This window comes from Clinocottus analis, unplaced genomic scaffold, assembly GCF_023055335.1.
Source record: "Clinocottus analis isolate CAN_PGR_092001 unplaced genomic scaffold, fCliAna1.0.p SCAF_39, whole genome shotgun sequence".
In the NCBI taxonomy this organism is placed as follows: Eukaryota; Metazoa; Chordata; class Actinopteri; order Perciformes; family Cottidae; genus Clinocottus; species Clinocottus analis.
In genome coordinates, this window is record NW_027176142.1 from 884,422 (window position 1) to 910,414 (window position 25,993).

General features: G+C 41.7%; 3 protein-coding genes across 3 annotated transcripts; 1 reads left to right on the forward strand and 2 right to left on the reverse strand.

Moving 5' to 3' along the window:
- Positions 1-262: 262 nt before the first annotated feature.
- LOC137799837 (cryptochrome-1-like) lies at positions 263-12,384 on the reverse strand. Its single transcript, XM_068596680.1, has 15 exons — positions 12,244-12,384; positions 10,716-10,880; positions 7,117-7,225; positions 6,197-6,339; positions 5,723-5,907; positions 4,826-4,914; positions 4,568-4,708; positions 3,376-3,687; positions 2,640-2,791; positions 2,124-2,326; positions 1,711-1,812; positions 1,460-1,576; positions 1,288-1,368; positions 962-1,083; positions 263-598 (listed from the first exon to the last, which is right to left on the reverse strand). Exons 2-15 carry the CDS (start codon positions 10,871-10,873, stop codon positions 569-571), a joined length of 1,944 nt encoding a protein of 647 aa, XP_068452781.1. The 5' UTR covers positions 10,874-10,880; positions 12,244-12,384; the 3' UTR covers positions 263-568.
- Positions 12,385-14,235: 1,851 nt separating this feature from the next.
- Positions 14,236-17,372, reverse strand: LOC137799855 (ras-related protein Rab-7L1-like). The gene is made up of 6 exons (XM_068596708.1): positions 17,290-17,372; positions 17,064-17,188; positions 16,348-16,419; positions 15,498-15,679; positions 14,705-14,826; positions 14,236-14,494 (listed from the first exon to the last, which is right to left on the reverse strand). Exons 1-6 carry the CDS (start codon positions 17,331-17,333, stop codon positions 14,377-14,379), a joined length of 663 nt encoding a protein of 220 aa, XP_068452809.1. The 5' UTR covers positions 17,334-17,372; the 3' UTR covers positions 14,236-14,376.
- Positions 17,373-18,746: 1,374 nt separating this feature from the next.
- Positions 18,747-21,165, forward strand: tmem81 (transmembrane protein 81). Its single transcript, XM_068596709.1, has 6 exons — positions 18,747-18,807; positions 19,426-19,691; positions 19,863-20,014; positions 20,481-20,596; positions 20,707-20,894; positions 21,027-21,165. Exons 1-6 carry the CDS (start codon positions 18,753-18,755, stop codon positions 21,135-21,137), a joined length of 888 nt encoding a protein of 295 aa, XP_068452810.1. The 5' UTR covers positions 18,747-18,752; the 3' UTR covers positions 21,138-21,165.
- The last annotated feature ends 4,828 nt before the right edge of the window (positions 21,166-25,993 follow it).

A 25,993-nucleotide genomic window follows, 5' to 3' on the forward strand; every position in this document is an offset into this window, starting at 1 on the left:
TCCAGCGCGTGGCGGCGTTTCCACCGTCAGGATATAAAGGAACACAAAGCTGTCGTAACATTAGCTCCACAACAAACAGCCTGTTTCATATCAATGTAATGAAGAGCAGACACGCTGATGGATGGAGCTGTATCTGCAGCTTTAAATACATATTCCATGAGAGAGAGAGAGAGAGAGAGAGACAGAGAGAAATGAAGATATATATATATATATATATATAAATATATATATATATAATATAGATATATATATAGATATAGATAGATAGATAGATAGATAGAGCTGCTTCAGTGTGCACACAGTATAAACTGGCTTTTCTTTTTTTAAATACTTTGTCGAGCTGTAAGTTTGAGGCGTTTTCTTGTTTCGCTCGTTCTCACCAGGCTTCAGAGGTCAGAGGTCAATGGACTCTGACCTCAAAGCCCTTTTTTTTTTTTTTTTTTTAATGGTTTAAAAAAATAAATACAAAATAAATACAACTAAGAATCACATTTTCACCTCTGAGTTTACTCCACTGGGAATGTTGTGAGTGTGAAGAGTGTTTGGAGGAGAGAACGTCAGCGTTTCTTCAGTCTGACCCCCGTCTGCTCTCAGTGGTCTGCAGGGAACACACACACACACACACACACACACACACACACACACGGCTTTAAGTTTACATCGATGACGGTCTGCATTCATTGTGTGGTTATTTAGTCACAATATTTGTTGTCACGCTAACTTTCACGGCTAATTTGTGGATGGATTTACTCATTTTATTTGTATTAAAATGTAATCAATTTGTTCTTCTTATTTATAATTGTCTTTGGAAAAGACAATTATAAAAGAGAATTATAAAAACACGTCGACACAACTACTAAATATGATCTCAACAATATGCAAAAGCTTCCTGCTGTATTTTCGTTCAATAAAGTAATGTGATAATATACACATCGGGTGATATTCTGAGCAGCAGTCTGACCTTTGAACTCTTCTGCATCTTGTGGGCCGAGCAGGACGCCGGCTCTCTCTCGCCCGACCCGTCTCGTTCCGACTCGCGCTCGCGCTTTCCTGCGACGCCGTTTCTGTTGTGCCAGAGGAGACCTGGAGGTGCAGAAGATGCGAGAAGGAAACCTGCATGAACACCAGAAACACTGCACCAGGTGCACGAGTGAGTAAAACATGAGGTCCGGTTCTTCTGCCGGGAAGAAGCTGATGTCGGTGATGGAGAGAGCCGAGCATCACAGCATGAGGAACGCCGTGCAGCGTTTCTGTAAGACACAGGTGCTGAGCATCCAGGTTTCCTACCTGGCTGCTGAGGAACAGCAAACTCGTGGTAGACTTGGCTGTTGGTGATGGTTTTGGTGGCTTCTGGCACTGAGTGGTATTCTGCAACAGACACGGCAAACACTGAGTGTAAGAAGCTAGAAACGCACACAGAGAACACTGGGGTCAGAGGTCAGAGGTCAGAGGTCCTCACCGTGCGGCTGCGAGTGCGGCTGCAGCTCTCTGCTGCTCGGCTCCAAAGGTTCGTCGTTGTGGAAGTTGAGCAGGATGCCTTTGCTGATGTTGCCCGATGCCACAGAGCTCCCCGACACTGCACAGCGAACAACATATGGACCCATGTGACTGACGGCCAGGAGGGGATTTGTACCACCATCTTCATAAAAGGCACCAACCGTAACAGCAACACACGTTTGACACGTTTCATTTGATTTCTTATTGGCTTACAATGGGAGTTCTTGTTGGTCCCCGGCTGCTGCTCTCCAGAAGAGTAAGCCATCATCCCTCCGGCTCCAGTCCCGTTGGTGGACGGCACCGACGCCAGCAGGCCTGACGACACAAACACACATTTACTTTTCTATCTCGAGGAGAGAGGACATGTTTCATAAAAAGGTACAAGTCTGTAATTGTTTGCATTTCAGAATCGGACACAGTTTATTGCAAAGTGTGTTTGCACAAAGTTTGGGAAACTTGTTCTTGCCGAGCGCTGCACACACACACACACACACACACACCTCTGCTGCAGCACGTCTGCACAACTCCTAGGAAAGAGCCTCCCCGTCTTGTCTAAACACTCATTCTGTATGTTCTGGTGGCACCTGGCATTGCGCTGCGGTGTCGTTAACGGCCGCATCTCTTACTCAGTCCTCTGTATCGGCTCAGCTGCTGGTAGATCTGCTTCATCCTCTCGATGTTGAGCCGGCTGGCCTCCGCGTGGTGCACCATGGGCTTCGAGTAGTGGACTCCTATGATGCACTTGGCGGCCACCTGCACGGACTCCGGCGCGTTCCACGGGTCGTAGATGTATTTAGCGGGGAAACCTCGCAGGACGGGCAGGTAATGTCTGCAGGAAGAGAGAGACATTAGATCTGCAGGCTCGTGTCAACCTGATGAGGAAGATTACAGAGTAAATCGGGGAGGGGGGAGGGGGGGGGTGTTTCATACTTTCTAGTAGTTCAAAAATCAATCTTAAACAGCTACAACTGTGTGTTTTTTTCAATTTAAATGTAGAATTGTGAAATACTCTGTGATATCCTGTTCATTCCTAGAGTTTCCACGACACTCTGAACATGCTTTCATATTATATTGTGCAGGTGCATCAATGCATGTGTCTAAAAAAGCATCTCTGAGTTTCTTTCTTCGGGAAAGATGCCCACCTAATGAAGTCCCCGTTGGGGTCGGTGCGGCGGCCGAAGCCCACGGGGCAGTAGCAGTGGAAAAACTGCTGGAAAAAGGAACTGCAGGACAACCACATCCAACTTCCTGCATTCACGCTCCAGTCTGCATCGAGAAGCAACTCCTCAAAGACCTGCCACACAAAAACAGAGCAGATGTTTTACGTTTGATGCAAAGTGTCATCATGACAGAGAACCTCCAGGGGACACAAACATGGATATATATACATATATATGTATATATTTATACACATATTGGGAGGTCACAATTATTCTGGAAAAAGATGCATCTTTGCTTCATTTGGCGTTTAAAAATGAAACTGACCTGAATATGTAAACACATATTAATAAAGAGCCTGAGGGGGGGGGGTGCTTGCTTCCTGTGATGATGTCATCATCAGCTGTAAAATCCCCATGTGAGCAGCACGGCGGCTGAGAGCTAAACTGAGCACTGAAACTTCACCCGGCTATGTGAACGAGCAAAGTAGCTCGTTCACAAAACACACGGAGCGACTTCATGCTTCATACCTGTCATTTAAATATTTAAGTTATTGTTAAAAAGAAAGCTTGTCCTGGAGCTCAGTCATTTTACATGTTCAGAACGTTAAATGCAGCTCCTTTACACACACATGCAGTCATATACAAGTCTTCTGTCAGCCATTATTGCCTCCTCCCACATGCTTTGCTGCTCCTCTAGTGAACATTCCTGCGTCCTCACCTTCATTCCTTCCTCCCAACTGATCCACAAGTCGCCTCTGGTGAGGAAGCAAGCCACGGCGTGCCTGGCCAGGTGATGGATCCAGCCCTCCTGCCTCAGCTGAGTCATGATGGCGTCGATCCAGGGGAAACCGGTCTTCGCCTCGGCCCACTTGGCGAGCGCTTCCGAATTTTTGTCCCAGGGGATGCGGACGCAGATGGGGTTCCCCTCCATCTTGTCGAAGCGCGGGTTGTTGGTCGCTGTTGTGTAGAAGAACTCCCGCCACAGCAGCTGGCCGTACAGGGAGAGCGGAGGGGAGCTGTTCTTCTTCACCTTCAATAAGAAGAATAAAACATAGTAAAGCCAAATACTGTGAGGAAGCGTTCGTATGTTTCAGGCTTTAGTGAATCTATTTTGAGTTTAATCATTTCAGAGAAGCCCTGATAGGCAAACAACAACACAAATATATTTGCGAGTCAGAATGTTTTCCTACTTTTTTGGAAGGAGATTAGATTTTTTTGCCACTACCTCATGATTTAAATGAGACTAATATAATTCATGTTTTCTTTCTTTGCTCTCAAATCAAAAATCTTTGCTCTCAAAAAAAAGAGCTAAAAAAAAATAAATCTAAAAAAAAAACCCAAGAAAAAAAAACCGCTAAAAAAAGGATAAAAAACGCTTTAAAAAGCAACACAAAAAACACAAAAAACACAAAAAAAACGTTAAAAAAAAGCCGAAAAAAAAAAACGAGAAAAAAAAATTGGGGATTCGCAGTCGAATAATTTCCTCTTAAAAAAAAAAAAACCTCCAAAAAAAAAAAAAAAAACCTCTAAAAAATACACAAGAAAAAATAAAAAAATGAACGCAAGAAACCCACCCCCCCCCCCCCTGCAAAAAAACGCTTTAAAAAAACTAAAAAAAGCGCTAAAAAAAAAAAACTCTAGAAAAAAAACCCTCTCAAAAAAAAAAAAGATTTGGGATTTGCAGTCAAATAATTTACTTACAAAGAAGACATTTGCTCGTGTAATAAAGACACAAATCTACCTTCACAGTATTTATTATGTGTTAGCAAGTTCTGTAAAATAACTTTATGTGACGCACAAATACAACAACACCTGGAAGACTCTGGAGTTCTGATTTGTCAGAAGATATTTTCCACACTTCAGACGAGCCAAATGAGAACAAGGTGCGCGGCGTGGAGGAGGAAACTGACCTTGCGGTAGAGGTCGGTGAGCTTGAAGTAGAAAAGGCGGCAGGACAGACAGCCGAAGCGCAGGTACGGGCTGAGGCCCGTCGGGCTGGCCAGCAACGAGTTGGCGTTCATTCTGGGACGCTCAAAATTAGCCACCCACGCCTGCACAGAGAGACATAACATACATGTGATTATACTGTGTAAAGTGTATTTAAAGCTATGATAAATATGTTCTGATTAACTTCAAGCAGGCCTGAAGACGGGAGGTGCAGTACTGACCTTCCTCTCCAGATGGCGCTCTATCCTGGCCAGAGCCTCGGTCTCTCCTCCCGGCCACACGGCTGTCGGCAGGTCCTCGGTGTCGAAGCCTGAAAACAACCAACTCAATCACTTCCTGGTTGACAACGGGGAGTTGCTCTCGTATACACGTACACTAAAAGAACAACAACGTGTAGTTTAATCCAGACTATCAGCCTCCAACCAGAGATTATGTGGTAGTACATGGCTTTGCTCACTTGCAGGTACTCCTGTTTATAATTCATTATGGATGAGGACCTGATACAATCCATTTTTTTTATGAGTTTTACCTTTAAAAAGGTAGATTTGTGTCTTTATCACGTGAGCAAATTTCTTGTTTGGAAGTAAATTATCTGACTGCAAATCCCAAATCTTTGCTCTCAAAAAAAAAGCCCACCAATAGAAACTCCTGCCTCAGAGCGCAGTTGTTGTTTTTACAGCAATTTTGTTTTTGAGAGCTTTTTTTTTTTGGAGATTTTTTTGGAGAAAAAAAAAATTCAAGCATTTTTTTTAGACCGTTGTTTTTTTAAAGCATTGTTTTAGAGCGTTTTAAAATTTTTTTTTTTTTTTTTAAAGATAGCTCTTTTTTTAAGAGTTTTTTTTTTTTAGAGCAATTTTTTCTGAGAGTAAAGATTTTTGATTCGCAGTCAGATAATTTATTTACAAACAAGACATTTGCTCGCGTAATAAAGACACAAATCTACCTCCATACTTTACTACCACAGAGAATAATTACAAACGAGTCAAAACAAGTCAGAGATGTTTTTACTGCACAAAACATTTTGGGTGATCAAATGATCCTTCTGTGTATCTTCACCCCTGCGTTGTTGACGGTTCGCCATATTTGTAATGTTTGTTTGTGTGCGTTTGTTTTCTCACCCAGCTCCTCCAGGGACGGGACCCCGTACTCGTCTCCGTGGTCCTCGGACACGGGGGTGACGCAGCGCCCCATCAGGGCGTCCGACAGCGTCTCCAACGGCATCTCAGGAGGATCCAGGCGACTGATCAGAGTCTGGAAACGCTTGTAGGTGAGAGGAGGCTGTCCTCCGTTCAGCTCTATGATCCTGGGGAAGAGGAAGGAGGCGAGGACCGGTCACATTTCTTAATCTCACATCCAATTTAGAGTTTAAAAAAAGAAAACAAAAAACTTAAAGACACAACGCCGACACTGAGAGTCATAATTTACCTCAAAAAAAGGGGATTAATTAAATGAACATACATATAGCAAAGGAACAAATAGAAAGTCACATTTAAACAATAACTAATAAGTAGAGTGGACAGTTCAACACGAGCTACAAATACACACAGTGTGTACAGACACACACACACAAAGTGTGTCTGCATTGAGCTCACTTGTCCAGGTCGTAGAGGGTGTGCGACGTCTTCACGATGACCTCCACGCCCGCCTCCATGGCCAGCTTCTTGATGGCGGCGTCTCTCTCCTTCCCAAAAGGCTCAGAGTCGTACTCGAAGGTCAAGCGAGAGATCTTCCACTCCTGAGAGAAAAGAGAGGGATGAGAGTCTGACATCTTCACTGGAGCGTTTATATCTGACAGACACAACAATATAACGTCTGCAAATCCTCACGCTTGAGAAGCTGGAAAGAGTTTGATGAAGGACTTTGTTCAAATGCGATTATTATGAAGGTAGATTTGTGTCTTTATTACGCGAGCACATTTCTTGTTTGTAAGTAAATTATCTGACTGAAAATCCCAAATCTTTGCTCTCAAAAAAAAATCTTTGCTTTAAAAAAAAAAAAAAAAAAAATACTCCCAAAAAACGTTCTAAAAAAAAAAAAGATGCAAAAAAAATGCTCTTAAAAAAAAAAAACGCAAAAAAAAAGCTCTAACAATCATTCTATAAAAAAAAAACGCAAAAAAAAAAAAAAAACGCAAAAAAAAATTCTCTTAAAAAAAAAAAAGCTGGAAAAAAAACCCGTCAAAAAAAAAAAACACTTAAAAAAATATTTGCTCTAAAAATATCAACTGTGCTCTCAAAGAGAAAACTTTCTCTTTTGGGATTGAGAGCTTTGAAAGCTCTCAATCCCAAAAGTCACAAATGTAGTTGTGGCGTAGTGGGCGGGGCCTGCGCTGCTGCATGAGTTTCTATTGGTGGACTCACTGGGGTTTCTTTTTGTTGAGTGCAAAGATTTTTTTTTGAGAGCAAAGATTTGGGATTTGCAGTCAGATAATTTACTTACAAACAATAAACTTGCTCGCGTGATTAAGACACAAATCTACCTCCATACTTATCAACGTTCTGCAGACGCTGACCTTAAAGAGCCGAGGAAACACGTTGGCTGGTTGGCCTCTGATGACGAACAGCCGAGAGTTGAGCTTCTGGAGGTTTGAGTCCAGATCCTCCAAACACTGGAGAAGAAACCTGAAGGAGGGGAGATCAATATGTGTTACTGATCTATTGATTAGATTCTAGAGTCGTGACGTTTGCTATATCCGCCCACATGGATTCATCCCAATCCTTTGCATGCACGTGTGCGTCTGTGCACTGCCTGCTCACCTGTGTGCTTCGCCTGGTCGGCTACTTCCTCTTGGTGTTTCTGGCTGCCTGCCTCATTGTGTGTGTGTGTGTGTGTGTGTGTGTGTGTGTGTGTGTGTGTGTGTGTGTGTTTGTGTTGACTTCCTGGTTAAACATCGGTCCTTATACAACTGCTCTGGCCTATATCTGGTAGGACACACACATCCAGCACGCACTGCTGCACCACAACACCACCCCTAAGCTGTGCAACCTCATTTCTGGTTCACATTTATTCTCTCAGAAGGAGCACAAAGGGACCAATAACTGAACCGTCGGGTGTGAATGAAAAGCAGTAAACCTTGAGAAATGGAAAATATGTTTTTACATGTGAAAATCTTCTGAGGTGATCCTTCAGTTTCAACTCCCAGGAAGTAAAACACCTACACGGAGACTGCAGGAGTTAAACTCTGGACTTCACTCTTCATGAGGTCGCAGTGTGACGTCATATTTTTCAAAAGGACAGAAGGTCACCTCGGTCACATGGAAGAGGAGAAGCTGACGGTTCCTGTAAACCTCAGATTTTGCGTCTTTTGACAAGATTACGACCCGTTTTCTTTTCAAGCTAATGTCACTATGTCACCGACAGGAAGCCTCTCTTTAAGTGGGTCACCGTCACATAACCACGAGCAAGACTCACTGACCTTCATCTCTTGGACTGACTATCCTCACATGTTCTCCTGGACGGAGAAACTATTGATCAACCTCACTTTTATTGGCTTCTGCCTTCGCCCTCTTAACCCAAAACTGGTATGTTTTACATCTCGCTCACTTTGGCTCTTTGTCATTAAATCTACCTTCAACGCCAGATGGTAATGGGATTAAATTAAGAATATGTGCAATGACAAAATGCATTTGTACTAGAATGTCTGCGGTTAAAACTAATCAATCGATCAACAGTTTATGTCTGGAGGTATCAGATAAAGGGTTATCAATGAATATGTTTTAGTCCCCTTATCATAACGTACATTTTGAGAGCTTTTTCAGGATTTAGCAATCCAACATGGCTCTAAACATTCCTTCTTTTTTCAATAATCTCTCCACATAACATGCTGTAAAGCACAGTGGAAATGGGACAACAAGGAGATAAAAAACTAGCATGTAGTTGATGACAAACGACCACGATATTGCCGTTACATTTTGTGAGGATCAAAACTTGAGCTTCCTGGCGGCGGCAGGTCGGATCTCCTAAAAGAAATAACTCCCGAGCTCCTATAGACACTGTGCGCTGACGTTTACATCTGAACATTATTTACATCAACTGTGACGTTATTATTGTCGAACCCGTCAGCAAGTCCAATAACCAAAAGGTTAAAACTATATTAGTAACTGCTTGATGACCGACAGCATATCCTGCTGCAGTTTGGTGCAGAACAGACGGCGCTGGAGCTAAACCCTTCCAGCTGGGTGATGGTCCATACACAGACCTGCAGGTGTTCCTGTCTGAGCATGTGTTGACAGCAGTGTGGACGTCAGTGCCTTCACCCAGATATGTGTTGCACCGTCAGCATTTATCTGCTCCTTTCACTCCATAGAGGAGGAGATGCTTTTCTGCTAAAAATGGGGAAACCATCAGACTGAGATTCCTCACAGTGAACGACGTACAATCTCCAAACCAAATGCAATCAGTCGCAGCACAATGAATATGACTCACGTCATCTGCTGCTTCCTGAGTCATTACAACGACAGAGATGGAATAATACTGAAGCTAAGAACATGTGAATTATTGCTTACTAACTGCTTGCATGTAGAAAAACTGTTTTATATTTATTTTTCATAGCTTTTTGCAACTGATCTGCTGTTTACTGAGCTCATCCACTCCATATTGTCTCTGTTCTACCTACGACTAATCCAAAAATATATAGGTCTTTGCAAGATTGGTTCTAGAAAATATGGACATATAAAATAGAGCGTGACCAAAGTTTTCAATCCTGCATCCTGGTGATGCAGACGTGTGCGTCACCGATGTGTCTTTCATGCCAGTGATCGTTCCCAGTTATAGTTTAGTGGTCAGCTGGATATCAGTAGGTCAGTGACTTCATGTCATAGTGACGAGTCCAGTGTGGTGAACGCAGCCAGCACCTCACAGGGAGAACGGGCCAGCGAGCAATGAACGCTGGAGTTACAGAGCCTCTGGTCTCCTGCAGAGCAGATATGATGGTTCACAAGCAGATCTTTCATTCACATGAACTCACATGCATTCCCTCAGCGAGGGGCTTCATCTCACAACAGAGTTTATTTACACCCTATTTATCCCCGTCGCTTGTAACCTATTCATCCACTCACCCAATCCTATATTTACACCTGCTGACCTGACCTCTATATATACATATATATAAAATGGAGATTATGTGAGCAGAGAGTAAAACAAAAAGGGCGCCCTGCGGCTGTGAAGCGACTGAAGTAAACCCACTTTAGTGAAAGTGTCTTTTTAAAGAAAGGAAATTGTCGTCTGTGGTGCATAAAAAAAAAAAAAACAACCAAAAGGAGTCTTTACAAGTCTTCATTCTGACTCACACAGGAGCCGAAGACAAGACCAACAATTAAGACAAAGAGCACAAAGCTCCAGTCAACCAGACGGCAAATAATGCTTCAAAAGTAGAGAAATGCTGCCACCAGGTTGTGTGTTGAGGAACTGCAGCATCCAGCAGTTCTGCTGTTACTACTTAGACATAAAATATGAGAACTTCTACATATAATTGAGTCTTTATTGTTGGGTTTCTTCTTGCAGATATCTATACATATGGTGTGATGTGGTGTACACTTTACTACTGAAGCCAAATAGTCTTCAAAAACTATTAATACCAGATTTTCTTTTGTGTCCACTCAGGAACAGTAGAAAGCACATCGCCTTCAAGCTTCATATGGTGCTTTTGTTTCTTCATATAACAGTTATGAAGCAACATAATCCTTCATTATGTTTGTGTCCACATGATGAATGTTTCTTCTGAGGGAAACATCCGTCTCTTTAACTGTTAATGCTGTTAATTGCTGTTCAGCAGGTGGTGTATAGTGACTTTTTACAGCTGTGATTTTACTCCGGTTATTGGAATAATTCAAAATGATCAAGTCACCCAGAAGGAAACAAAGTTTGATTTGATGAAAGTGTGAAAACATGAACATAATTCTAGCACAAACATGTTTTTTCTCCTTCCTCTATCCTCTTAAATCATCTCCATCCCCATGAGGTTGACCTTGTGACACACAAACTTAAGACAAAATAAATGCCTCGACAGCAACACAGACACCGACATCCAAAGCGTTGGTTGTAAAAATAGAAAGAAAAAAAGCATTTGGTACATTCAAAATGTCCCCAGTAAATAGTTTTTTATCATCTTACCTCCACCTGTTGACCCCGACGTTGGACGAGCCCGCAAACCACGGGTCCAGGAAGTAAACGCAGCGCACCGTGCCGGCCTCTTTCACCGCCTGCAGTATCGCCGGGTTGTCGTGGAGGCGGAGGCCCTTCCGGAACCAGTGGATCGAATTTGTGGCCATTTTTATTCTGAGAAGAAGAAGAAGAAGAAGAAGAAGAAGAAGAAGAAGAAGAAGAAGAAGAAGAAGAAGAAGAAGAAGAAGAAGAAGGTCAGAGCGGGTCGTAGCAAACTGCGAAGAGATGCCTGAACGGTGCAGACCAGAAGGTATTTGGGCTTTTTTACAGTTCATTTTCCTTCAACAGCATGAAACTCAATGCCTCCCTGCAGGAGACATCATTGAAGCGTTCAAGTTAACGGTTGCCAGCAGCGTGGGATGTGCGATGTGCCAGGAATAGAACAATGTGGTCACTATCACAACGCGGTGGACAAATTGAAGGAAGAGACATTTTTGGGCATTTGGAGCGTGTTGAAATGAACCCGACTGTAAAATAAAACTCACTTTTCATTCAGTGAGTCAACACCAGCAGGCAGAAATGAAAGAACAAAGAGATGCTACATCTTTTTATTCATGTCTACACAGGTTTTGTTTTTGATCAATATTATGAGCAATAATATGAATTTAACTGTTCAGCTTAGCCGACTTATAATATTTAGCTTTTTACCGTTTACATATTTATAGCTCTGGTTATCATATAAAAATACATGAACCCTTAAAGTGATAACCACCAGATGCTTCATGTGTAAAAACACACAGCAGTGGTTTGTTTATTTACAGTATATGTGAGAAACCTTCAGTGTTCAGAACAGCCTACTCATGTCTCGTCTGCAATGTAGGAAGAAACAACTCCGATTTACAAATACCCTGAAAAAAATTAAACTTAAATGAACTCAAACATTACTTTATAAAACTGAAAAGTTGTATATGACACCAGCTGACATGAGCAGGACAATGTGGAATGCATTGTCCTTATTAATTACATTGTAATCAATGTGCAAATAAATACATCTTAATAAAATAATATAATTTGGGAATGCTTAAAAAAAACAACAATGTGACCTTAAAGAAATGGACTAAAGGGAATTTACGTAACTCCACTGTAAACATAAAAAATAAAGAAATAGGCATATGATTCATATTTTTATCAGTCATTCATCGATGCGCTTGACAAAAAAAGAAGCAGGAATGCTTTAAAAAGGCAGTTCGATGGATCCTGCTAGTTAAGTTACTAGTTAATTAACTAGGTCACAGCGTATGTTGTGAATGGAGGCGGAAATTGCGTTCACGTCATGAACTCCACAACGACACAAACTGGAATAAAAGGTACGAATAAAAAAGCTGCTGGAATTTAAGAGTTCAGGCGTTGAAAAATAAACCTTAAGTTAAAGTCTTTGACAAGGAAACAACATATTTTTGGACCAAAACGGGGTCACCGGAGCAATTCTTATGTAAGTTGTCTTCCACTAAAACTAAAATGTTGAAGGGAGCCTCACCTCGCGCCGACTTCTTAAAGGTGATTTTTATGTCCAGCCCCGGGAAATGTTTGCTCCTTCCTGTTTGGTGTTGAGGTGAGTGATGTGTGCCGGTAGTGTGTCTCCAGTTAAAACTGAGGACCACTTTCAGTTAACCTGCTGCTGCTCATAAGCGTTGGACTGACTGCGCATGCTCCATAATCTGATCCCACGCGAATGCTGCCTTCAGGGACAATGGTTCAAAAAATACAGTGTCCATTTATGGACAGCGTCCGTCCACCAAATTTGGCAATTGCGCGGTATACTTGACTTTTTTCGGTGGGCAAAAACAGGAAACAATAACATACCTCCGTGAAAAATAGTTTTTAGGATGATATGTGATGAAAACGATGTGTCCGTGTGAACAGTTTCGTTTTTATTTAAGGAAATACCGCATTTATTTTAGCTTTTGAGCAGATATATTTACGGTGACACTAATAACAGAATCAGAGGATCAAGAGAGCATCAAACGGAAGCTCGAATAGTTAGATTTTCCGCCTGAGAGTCTGTGTGAACCGTTAAATATGTCAGACAAATCGGATCGTCTTATTTACCGAAGTACAAGAACGCTGCACTCAATATGTCAAACGTGACCAGTGACGTACATCCAATCCGACGTTCTGATTGGCCACTTTGCCTCCACGTGTAGGCGAGGATGCCAGGTCACGTTTAAGAGGCATGGGATTTAAGGAAGCATACAAGCTTTTCATTTTTCAGGTTATATTCCACCAGCGGAAATACTCAAGGCAGCAAATAGCAGCTGCGGCTATGATGAACAATGAGCAAAGATAATATCAATAGAAAGCAATTATTTTCTGAATGAAGTCGCTCATCCACTTTATGTGTATTTAAATGAAAAACTGGCCTGAACAAATTAGGATACTCATGGTTTGAATTTTGAATTTACCCTTCCTGTTGACTAGAAGAAGAACTGTAACTCTGAATAGGTTTTACTTTAGATAAACCTTATATAAATGACTTTTTTTTCTTCTTATAATGCATATTTTTCCATGGCAAAATGTAAAGAATATCAGTTTTTTGGTTGTTCATTTTGTGTTAAAACACCCTCCCATTTTTTTTTAACTGTTATTTATTCAGAGAAGTTTCACAGGCATCAAGCAAATGCTGAAGTCCCCGAATGGCCAGGTCAAAAGCACCAACTTAAAAATCTTCAACCGGCAGAAAAGCATCATTTAAACTTGTTCTCCTTATTGTTTAATGAGGATGGATGTGATGAAGAGTGACAGATAAGGGAAAATGCAACCATCAGCACATTACAAAATCTGGTAAATGAGTGTTGTTGACAGATTGTCTGGAAATAGCAACGTGCTACATCTGCTGTGACAAGAGTTTGTGGATGGAGCATGAAGTAGTTATATTCTTCTAATTCAGCAGCTTTGATGTAGTTACTAATTGTCCCCATTTTTCCATAATGCAGTTGCACTTATGCAACAGCACTTGCATGCAATATAATCAAGATGTATATACTATTTTTCATAACACAGCACCTTAAATTAGTTTCTCTTGCTCATATATCTGCTGTGCAGAGGATCCTGGGTCAGAATAGCCAGAAAAGCATGTTGTCCTGCATAATGCAAACTTGGAGCAGATGCAGTAGGGCGTTCTGGACTTTTCGGCTTATTGCATTTGACTCGCGATGCATTGGGACACAGTAAACCCTATTCTGGCATGCTAAGTAGTGTATTAGTATGGGTAACGCATTGCTCACCATGTGTCTCAGCCTAATGACGGCAGTGACCTGGCTGCTGCACCGAATACGCTACACACCTTATGATCACACTGTTTCTTTATGCCTCTCTCCTCCTTGTCCTTCCTTCAGAGTGGTGATCACTGTGTTTTCTGGAGTGATACTAACCAAAGTGAACTCAAATTGAAAGAATATGACGATTACAGTAAGTTTGTGAATATTTCTTTTTTTAGATTTGTGTGTCAGTCAGCGCTTGTTGAGCCATACACACATCCATCAACATCATGGACGCCTCCTTGTGCTTCTTGGCTTGAGGGTAAAGTGCCTTGCTCAGTGGCGCCGCAGACAACTCGAGGCTCTAAATCAATGAGCAGGTCCCGACAGCGTTGTTTGCTTGTCGCTGTGCATCAGCAGCAGCCTGCTCCTCTGTTGCCCTCTGAGTCCAGCTGAGGGTAAACATCGTGTCCAGGTCCAGGTTGGAGGTCCAGACTGGAATGAACCGACAAAATCTCCTGCACCAACCTCCTGAAACACAACAGATAGACCTTTTATGATTTCATCATCAAAATGAGGTGAGATTCACTGACACTCATGCCAACGACAATACTAACTAACTAACAGCAGGATCCTGAGCGTCCTCTTGTTAGGCCTTGTATTGTTTTGGCACAAGCATTGTGTAAATGTACTCTTTAGTCGCATCTGAACTCTGTACGCAGTGATTTAATGTCTCGTTACCTCATCGCCTCCACAATGTTCTTGTTCTCTTTGACCGAAACCTCCATCCAAGCGGTGAAGCCGTTGGCCTTACTGAACCTGTCGATGCTGTCTGCGGACACAAGCCGCTGATCTAGGTCACACTGCAGACACACACAGAGGCAGGAAGATGTTCTGTTGTTATAAAGGGGGAGGGGGGGGGGGGCTCTGAATCTTACATCAAACTAAATCATCCATTATTTGCAGATTCCAATGCTTTCATTTAATGTGAAATTTCAGTCTGTAACCAAAGTGGAAAAAGGACGAGTCTCTCTTAATAAGTAATACAACATGTATTGTATGCATACCACACACACACACACACACACACACACACACACACACACACACACACACACACACACACACACACACACACACACACACGGACACACACGGACACACATGCACACAAAATCAGACTTACAGTTGAATTTGTGGAACCAAAATAGAAAAGATGACCTGAGACATTGTTTGATTTGATATCATTTCCTATTCTAATCTCTTTCTTTCTGTCTTTCTTCTCTTCACTCATCTCTCTGTCATACAATGAATATAGTTTATAGATGAAATGACAACACCATCAGCCTTTAACGCCACACTAATATCTCCTCTTGTTTGTCATATTGTTATCATGCAACACTTCTCAATATGCAGGGGAGCTGACATCCTACAAGGTGTTAATCCATCGAGCAGCAGAGCGTCGCTCATTTATGAATATTGAGACAGAAGGCTTCCATGACGCATCGTTCCTTATTCAAATGTGCCTAATCACCTTGTTGGCCAGCAGGATGCAGGGGATGGAGTCTCCGTTGGGGAGCATGGCTTTGTTGTCCAGGTCCTGTTTCCAATGGCGACAGCTCAGGAAGCTGGCCGAGCTGCTGACGTCAAACATCACGACACAGCCGAGCGCGCCTTTATAATAGATCCTGTTCATGGATATGAAACGCTCCTGGCCTGGAGGGAAGACACAGGGTTCACTACATGCATTCATCCAGCCACACATCCATCCGTTCACCCACACATCCATTCATTCACCCAGACATCCATCTGTTCACTCACACATCCATTCACCCGCACATCCATCTGTTCACCCACACATCCATTCATCCACCCATCTATCCATCCATTCACCTATACATCCATTAATACACCCACACATCCATCCATTTACTCACACATCCATCCATTCACCTACACATCCGTCCGTTCACCCACACATCCATCCATTCACCCACACACCCATCCATTCACCCACACATCCATCCATTCACCCACACATCTATCCGTTCACCCACACATCCATTCACTCACCCACACACCCATCCATTCACCCATACAGCCATCCATACATCCATCCATTCACCCACACATCCATCCATTCACCTGTACATCCATCCATTCACTTATACATCAATTCATTCACCCACACATCCATCCATTCACCCATCCATCCATCCATTCACTCACCCACACACCCATCCATTCACCCATACAGCCATCCATACATCCATCCATTCACCCACACAGCCATCCATTCACCTGTACATCCATCCATTCACCCATTCATCCATTCACCCATCCATCCATCCATCCATCCATCCATTCATCCATCCATCTTGTACCTGCGATGTCCCACAGTTGCAGTCTGACTTTTTCTTTTTCCGACCAGAGCAGCATCTTCACAGAATAATCCACTAGATATTAAAAACATGAGCGAAGTAGAAGTGAAAGTAAATAAGTGAGAAGTGAGACGACAGAAACAGAAGTGAAGACAGATAAACATGAAATTGCTCAAAATAGGAAAAAAGAAAATTCCACCAAAATGTTCTTCTGAATTCTAGATATGTGTTTTAAGGCCTTTACACACATGAAGCATGACAAGTAAACAACAAACAAACAAACAATCATCCAAACACAACAGATTCAGCTACAGGACGACTTCTGATAAAAAATGATAAAAAATGATAAAAATGATAAAAACAGCAATTTAAAACCAAGGCTAACTAACAAAATAATACAAAATAAAGTCTCATAAAATACACAAATCGTTGTAAGAGGATGATTCATACTTTAGAGAAAGACCAACACTGTTTGTTTTGTTCTGTTCATAAACTTTGATGTTCATAACATGTTTATAATTTATATTATTTACAACATGTTTCTGATTAAATATGAAGCCAATGAAGCTTCAATGAACAAAGAAAAGTTATGTGAGGAAAACTGTAAAGCTTTCATTGATCTGACAAAGCTTTTACCAGATTTAATATTCACACACACACACACACACACACACACACACACACACACACACACACACACACACACACACACAGCTCACCTCCCATCGTCATCCTGTAGGTCTTGATGAATTGTCCGTTGACGTATCGATGCACGAAGGAGGATTTACCCACATTTCCATCGCCAATTATCAGTATTTTCAGCAGGTGCTCGTTCATCGCCGTCCTGTCAGATGACGTCACGCGCCGACGGCTCAAAGTTCAAACGTCATGTCAGGAAATGAGTTATTTTTATGCTCCTCAAACCAACACTCACGCACAACCCACCTGGACTTTGCTTCACCTGAGCGTCTCCCTGCAGCGTTGGACATTGAACATGATGTTTCCCTTCAGTCCTTCTGAACTCAACGGATCCGCTCAACATAAAACTGCCTCTAAACAACTACATTTGTCTTACAATCAATCCATTTCTCTTTAATGTGCCAACTCTATACCTGGAATATGTTTTCCTAACTGTGACCAGCAGACTGTCCTTTTCTTTGTGGCGCTCAGGAAGTTGTCAACGCAGCACATACATCTTGAGACACGCCTTCAGGAAACAGGAAACTAGAGCAGTTTCTCTTCCACATTGTTCTCTTGCACCTCATTGTTGGACATATTACAAACGTACATTGCATTTCATTTAGCTGACGCTTCTACACAAAGCGACAACGAGTTCAGACTCAGAACAACAAGGAATATGACACAAAGATGAGGACAGTGGAGGAGGAGCTGTGGAGGATAAATGGACGGTTTTAATGTCATCATTCATACACTGATGCTGCCGCCTGCTTATCAGGACTCACTAACATCCACACACTGGAGGCAGCTTGTGGTTTAGTGCCTTGCTCAAGGGCACATAGACCTGGACTCGCTCTGATTAAAGGACGATTCTCCACTGAGCTACAGGCGCCCTGACGGCTTAGTACATGTCTTTATTTTAACTTTTCATCCATCATACACAATGTCCTCCATGCTCCTAATACACACACACACATATATATATATATATATATATATATATATATATATATATATATATATATATATATATATATATATATATATATATATATAAATACACTGGGCTATAACTACCGTACACAGTTCATTACAACAATGCTTCTACACATACACACAATTAAAGAAAGTGGTTGAAGATAATGGATGATATTCATACTGTAACTTGAATAAAAGAAAGTTTAGCACCTTAATAGCACTTAAACCTTAAATGTCTCTTACTGACAGCACTTTGTACTTTATTAAAGAAATTGTACTTTATTGATTGTTGTTCTGAGTTTGTACTCGTGGTTGAATGAACTTATTATAAGTCTCTTTTTTATAAAAGCGTCAGCTAAATGAAATGTAATGTCATAATCAGAATATCAATACATGAAAAAGCTAATTTTAAATAAATATGCACGACATTGTGTACTATTCTGTATTAATAATGTAAGAAAATCTAAACTTACAAACTAATGAATGAACATTTATCTAATTGCTTACAAACAATATATAAAGAATTATAACAATACATTAATAAAGTGAATCCAAAAGGTTTTTCCAGCACGTTGTGACTGAACACTGTTGAAACAGCGTCTCCATGAATTTATTTCCTTCATTTCATTTTGACATGGAATCACAAGATATAGCAGAAGGTCACATGTTTTATTTCAACATTCAAACCCACAGAAGCTGCAGCTGGAGCTCCGGCTGCTACGACGACGCGCAGTTCAAAAGTAAATCTGAAAATGAGAACCAACGTTTTCGAGCACCAATTGTTTCCTTTAGACAGAGGAGAAGACGGTGAGTACAAATAAAATGTATTATTATTATTATCATTAGTTAACTTTGAGCAGCGAGGCAGCAAAGTTTCCTCCAGGCTTCAGGATGTCGAGCAGCACTTTGGACGTTTCTGCTAACAGCTGCTCGACCTCATGTTTAGTTCCACTGAGTCAATGTTCAAGTTGTTTCATTACATCAGTCTATAAACAGCACGCGTCAAACGTTTGGACACTTGATATGTTGATGTCTTTTGTTTCCTTCAATGATCAATATTTCATCATTTTCATAAACGATAAAGCTCTTTCTGGAAACACGATCCTGCGTTTTGGCTCTAAATATTTTGTCTCTTGTCGTCTGCTCAGTGTGGATTGAATCGTTTTACACTGTGATTTGTTTGTTCATATTTTATATGATATTTATTGATCCAATTCCAATACTGCTGACCCTTAACTAGCTTTTCTATTAGGATGTTTTGAGATTATAAATATAAAACACACCTGTTAATATTCCATCTTTTTACGAGCATGTCTGTGCACTAACCTCTCGCCTGCAGCTTGTTTTTCATCATCATCGTCTTCATTCTTCTTCCTCTTAGTAACACGTTGAGTGGAAAACTAAATTTATTTTTATTTCCCACAGATTCACCATCAAACAGGAACATGCAACATGTCAGGTTGACCTTCTTCTTCCTCCTCATCCTCGTCCTCCTCGTCCTCTTCCTCCTCCATCACGTGACCTCAGTGTCCGTGCAGGAGGCGGACAGCAGGCCGATGGAGGTCATCGTTGACAGCTCTGCCTGCAGCGCCACCTGCGGGCTGGGCATTAAAACTCAAAGACTTTGTTCAGTGAAAGACGAAGAGAAAGCCATCGAAGAAGACGAAGAGACCAGTAGTAATGAAACAGAGGTACGACAGAGAAGTCCTGAACATCTAACACCAAGACTCATATGTAACCCTGATGAAGGGTTCAGCATCTTCTGGTGAACTCCTTCACTTATGAAGCTCAAGCAGAGACATCCAGGCTGCTTCATGAGCAGATGAACGTGTGTAACCAGTGTGTTGTGTGTGTGGGAGCAGGTGCAGGTGTCGCAGGCTTGCCGTGTCCGGAAGGTGAAGTGTCTGCAGTCGTGGCAGTGTGGCCTCAGGACCAGGACGCTGACCTCCGGAGACAGACTGGAGATCGACTGTCTGGGAGAAGTGATGCAGGCGATGGGGAGGTTCTCCTGGAGGTGAGGAGGAGGACGAGGAAATGTTGGATTATTTAATGTTGGATTAGGAACTGGTCAAAGCAGACGACGGTCTCAGCGTTTGTTGTCATAGTAGCAGCACCACACACTTTACAGACACCAAAGAGAATAAACTAAACACACTAAATGAAATAAAAAAATAAGAAAATAAATCAAATAAATAAATACAAAAATAAATAAATAATAATGATAAAAAATAAAAAATAAAATAAAAAAAATAAAAAAATATATGTATACAAAATAAAATAAAATAAAAAAAAAATATATACACATACAATAGAATACAAATAACTGCAGTGTATCAAGGAAATTAAATTAAATGTAAACAGAGTGTGCAAAATGTGCAAAATATGTCAAATATAAATACACAATAGAGTACAAATAAGTGCATATATGAAGTGTAAATCAACATAAATATAGACGTGAATGTGTCAAGTGAATGTTTCAGGGTGTCATGGCGTTACGCAAGAGGAATCATTTCCTCCGATGACTCGCTGTTCAGCCGCTGGGATTCTCCTCTGCTGGACCGAGTGATCCTGGACCCCATCAGGGAGGAGGACGCAGGTGAACACTCATGCGCTCACACTCATGCGCTCACACTCATGCGCTCACACTGAATATACTTCAAGTGAATGAATTAAAGAATGAAGCATCACTCACGAAGTCTCCTTCAGGTACTTACCGCTGCGTGGTCCAGGACGTCAGCCTCCACCGGGTGAAGAAGGTTTACTGGGGCATCCGGGTTCTGCCCGTCGGGTTCCTTAATCTGGACTACAAGAGCTCTCTGGCCCAGTGGGACGCTGGAAAGCACCACAACGACACCGCGGCAGACCAACAGCAGCTGCAGCCTCTTCCTATCATCGTACGGTTCAGTAGTTACCAGACACCAGATTAAGACACCAGATTAACAGCTAAATGATTCACATTGAAGTCAGTGAACGTCGCGGATGAAGCCGACGTGTTGATCGCTCTCACCAGCAGTTCATTCGTTCAGGTGCTGACCAGTGTGAGTCTGTCTTCTCTCATCACCGGACTGACGTTCCTCTGGTACTGGTTGAAGAAGAGGAGGGAGCGCATGCCGCTGACGGGCGTCAGAGTTCAATGAGTTCAATAAAACATCTGCTCCACATGGATGATGTCTCTGAAATGATGCCCTCAAAAAAAGACGATGGAGGTCGGTTTCCAACAGGAAAGTGATAAATAAATAACCACTTTGTAAAGCAGCTAAACTATAAGCTCAAGGCTATAACACATATTTGTTAATATTTGTTTTATAATAACAATTCTGCAGCTGCTTCTGCTTTCTGTGGCGCTTCAACTCATCACTTAGCATCTTAAATGTTCTCCTTCACCGCTCTCATGGGATCATTCTTTGGCAGGCAGAAGTTTCCAACAAGTAGCTCTGAAATGTCGCTCTAGCTGTTCAGCAGCAAACAGCAGCGGACTCCCAACAGACAAACGGCCTTTTTCTGTTGAAGGAGCAGCTTGGAAAGCTCTTCAATCTGGGCCCCGGAGACGAGCTGGTGAACAAGAGGAGAGGAGCGTTTAGCAGCGAAGGAACCAGATGGAGAGAGAGCAAACATGAGCGAAAAGATAGTAGACTCATAATCAATGTTAATACTGGATGTGTAGATAGACAAACCCTGGATAAGCGGCTGAAATGGATGGATGGATGGATGGATGGATGGATGGATGGATTGTCAGTGTTCATACATTGTGACCAAGACTTTGAACCTCAATGTAAACCTCAAATGTGTTGGTTAAATGAAGGAAACAGTTTGGAAGTTGTTCCAACCGAACTGGAGGGAGGACGCATCTAATCCAGCACAATAAAAGCATCTATGGAGGTGGACTACGGCTGACAAAGAACCATAAAACAACCGAGTAAGAGCAAATGAAAACACTCACTCTCCGGGCGTGACAGGAGAGCAGATAGTGCGTCAGGTGTCTGTTCACCTCTGAGCCAGCAGGTGGCAGTGTTGCTTCATTAAAAGGTTCTGACGGACAGTTCAGCACCAGCACGTTTGAATTGAGCTTCTCCTCCGTGAGCAGGATGCATGATGGGAGCTGCCACAGTGGAGCGAATCTCATGACGAGGGAGGAAGACGAGGGGATCTTCTCGGAAACAAGAGGATGAAGCTCAACTCGGTCATCCTCAGCGCTTCATTAACCGCAAACCGTTGAGTTCTGGGGCGATGAAGAGTCCTTACAAACAATACTCAATGTAAATATTAGACACCAACCAAGTCTTTGAGTCATAAATGTTCATAGTTTGTTAATGAAAAAAAGAACAAACATCTTCTGGCATGAGGAAATGAGTCTATTGCTAATTAGTTTAGCAGCTTTTCAGTGTTAAAAAACAGCTAATAGCTGCTAATTCTGGTGAATAAAGGTAACAAAGACAGATTTACTAAGAGCTTAAAGCGCTGCACCGCCGCTGTCCTTTATGAAGACCCAACTTTGAATAAAATGGTTATAATTAACTCGCCTCATGCATCAGAAATACATAACACTGTTCATATAGAGGTGGGATGTTTCTGCTGATACTTGTTGTGCTGATAGTGCATCTTGTTTGAATAAAACTTTTAAGTGCAAGACTATGAAGGTAAAATGCTCTGAAAAAAATGGTCCCAAAAAAATAATTTGCTCTCAAAAAAAAATTTGCTCCCCCCAAAAATTGCTCTAAAAAAAAAGTACTTAAAAAAAAATGCTCTCGAAAAAAAACCTGTAAAAAAAAAAAATGCTCTCAATAAATTGCTCTCGAAAAAAAAACGGTAAAAAAAATTTTTTTTTAAGCAAATGAATTTTTTTCAAAGCAAATTTTAGTTTTGAGAGCATTTTTTTTTTTTTTTAAAAAAGTGCTTTTTATTTTTGGAGAGTGTTTTTTTTAAGAGCGATTTATCTTTTGGGCGAGCGTATTATCTTTTTTAAGAGGGTTTTTTTTTTTTTTTTTAGAGCAAATTGTTTTTGAGAGCAAATTTTAGTTTTGAGAGCATTTTTTTTAGAGCAATTTTTTTTACCCTAACCCTAAGATTTGGAGATAATTTACTTACGAACTAGAAATTTGCTCTGGTAAAAAAGACACAAATCTACCTTCGTACAAGACTTTAACATCTCAGAGTCTTTTCTCACTGTAGTATTGCTGATACATAAATAATCTGAATATCTCGGCCAGTTCAGGACAATAACAGCGTGACTTAATAATCAACGTCCTTACAAACTGAGGCACAGAGAGGAAGGTGATGATGTCTTCGTCGTGTGTTTTGGGAGGAGCAGAGGGGCTCGGGGGAAATAACACAAATGCAATTATGATGATATGCTTACCGTAATTCATTCATTTCCTGGAGGAACTTGCTCCGTTGAAACCCAAAGAACGTCATTTCCCTCCATGCGCTCATTCACAACATCCGTCTCCGAGATGGAACCGTTGTCCCGGCGCTCGCTGCACAAACAATTTAATTACCGCTCTATTGAACCATCGTAGGACACATTATACTCCGCCATTGAATCAGCACATGCACGATGTCTTCATGAAGAACGCCTCCAAAGGAGATCCTGAATGACAATGAAAGAAAAGAACTGAGGTGCAGGATGCTCATTACTACAATGTTGAGCACTCAATGTCTCCTTTATGACCTGTGAACAATGACTACGGCGACAAATTCAGAACTTTTTAAATAACTCAACAACACTTTGATACACAAAAACTGCTCCCCTGGTGTAAAAGCTGCACAGTTCATCTTCCTCACCCTCTGAGGTTGTGTTCAGTCTTCGTCCCGCGTCATCGCGCTGGAGAACTTTCTCTGAATGTCTCGTGACGACGCCTCGGGGTTCAGGAGGAAGTTGAAAGCTCGCGGCTGCTCATACAGATGTGGAAGGCGTTGTGCGTCGGTACGAGATGCCGAGGAGCGCGACAAAGAGTCAGCGTTGGACGCCTCGGGAACGAGAACTGAAATATGGAGATGCAATGCAGAGACTGAATGGTCGACATGGCGGTGCAGCTGATTAATATTGCAGCTTTCATGCATTAAATATGGTCGCGGCCGGGCTCGGTGACACCGTTCCAGACTGTCAAAGCAAAAAATAAACGTTCTCTCAAATGCAAATCGATATGGATATCATAGTCTCAAAGCACGAGGGCCGCCGTTTAAACAGGATGTGCAGAATGAAGCCGGCGGCATGTTCTGAAAGTCCTGCAGATTTTAATTATATGCTTCTCGTTTATGGACGTTAAATGGTTTCTGAGTAAAGAACCTGAGAGGAGAAAACTGCAGATGGCTTTAATTAGGTTCAGCTGCTTAAATGGTCATTCATAAACCTGGGGCATGAAGGGTTCGAACAAAGAGACTCCTCCATCTCTATTTCTGTCCTCTGGACTCGAACATCGCCACGAATTATGTCCTGACGACCGCGAGACGATACGATCGGCTCTCGGTTTGATTGTGCACAAAAGATGTGTCATGGCAACCACTGATGGCAGAGGACTCCAAATTACAGAGGACGAGATCCATCATTACACAATCTTTCAGTGACGGTGACAATGACAATATTCCAGATGTTCACACGTCTCACGTCGCTGCAGAGCTTTCAGCACAGCTGGAAGAAGCCGATGAGATGAAGAACGAGGCCGTCGATCAACACAACAACCAAGCTCTCATTTTGACTGTTTTTCTGTCCATTGACCTTTATTCTTGTTTCTGAACAGACATGTTGTGTGAAGTGAAGCTGATGTGAATCAAAAAGGTTCTTTCTAATGTTTTTACAAAATAAAGTCTGATTGTGTAGACGTCTATTAGAAAATAACCGACTTCTCACAATGTGTATTACCTTAATAAACACTGTAGCACGACTTCATGCTCACAATTACTAGTTCCAAGTAAATAAAATCAAATAAATAGTAAAGTAACGTCACAGTAAAAGACCCGTTTATGGTCCGGAGACTTCTTCTTCTCCTTGAGGAGAAGACAGAGCAGCTCATTTTACAATAATGTATTAATTTTAAGTGTCTTTTGAAATGTCCAACCATCAGAACAGTTTATCTGTTTTATTCTTCTGGAGCTGCACATGAGAGGCCAAACTGTTTTAACACAAACTGTGTCTATCTTCTGGAGAGGACTCTGTCTCCAAAACAATTATATTCATACACAGTGAATAAAGAAATCCATGAAGCAAAATATATGAGCCCCCAAGTTCCAAGAAAATACATGAAAATGTATTTTTTCTTACTTTTTAAAGGAAGAATAAGTCCATCACATATTTGTTGGTCGTCTCTTAACCTTTTCTGAAGCGTCCGTTGTTTGTTTCGCTGCCTCTTCTCTCCGGTTCCCATCGCCAGAGCAGCAATGACCTTTCTGTGAAACACTCGTGCTCTTTTGTGTGTGAGTGCATCGCGTTGTTTAATGTCACTGTGGTGTCCACAAGAGCTTCTCCAGCAGACCAGGAAACTAAGAGAGGACCGCACACCACAAACCTCGAGCCGGAGCTGACAGCGGAACAGACTTTAAAGCAGATTTGCGCGAAGATTTTCAGAGGATTTCAATTTTAAAATGTCAACAGAGGAGATGAAACCATCAGTTTCATAACACCGAGCTGACAAAACTCATCACAACAATTTATAGTTAATGCAGCAGTTGATTTGAAGACGTCTGTGTATTGTGCTGCATTGATATCTACTGGAGTTAGCATGCTAACAAGCTAGCTGGTGCGTCTCTTTAGCATCCAGTCTGCCCTCAGTCCAACATGGAGGATGAAGGAAGAGAGCTTTGAGCTGCTTCACAGTTTATTCCTGGCAAAGTGGAAAGACCAAACAAACATATGAGTCATTTTCTTGTTTCTGCCACTTTGATTTAATCCAGTTTAATATCAAGAGATCCATGAACACACACACAGTCATCTTCAGCATATTCTTGCTCTGCTGTTGGCTTTTACAATAACTCCTCACTACATTTTCAGTGCATGAGC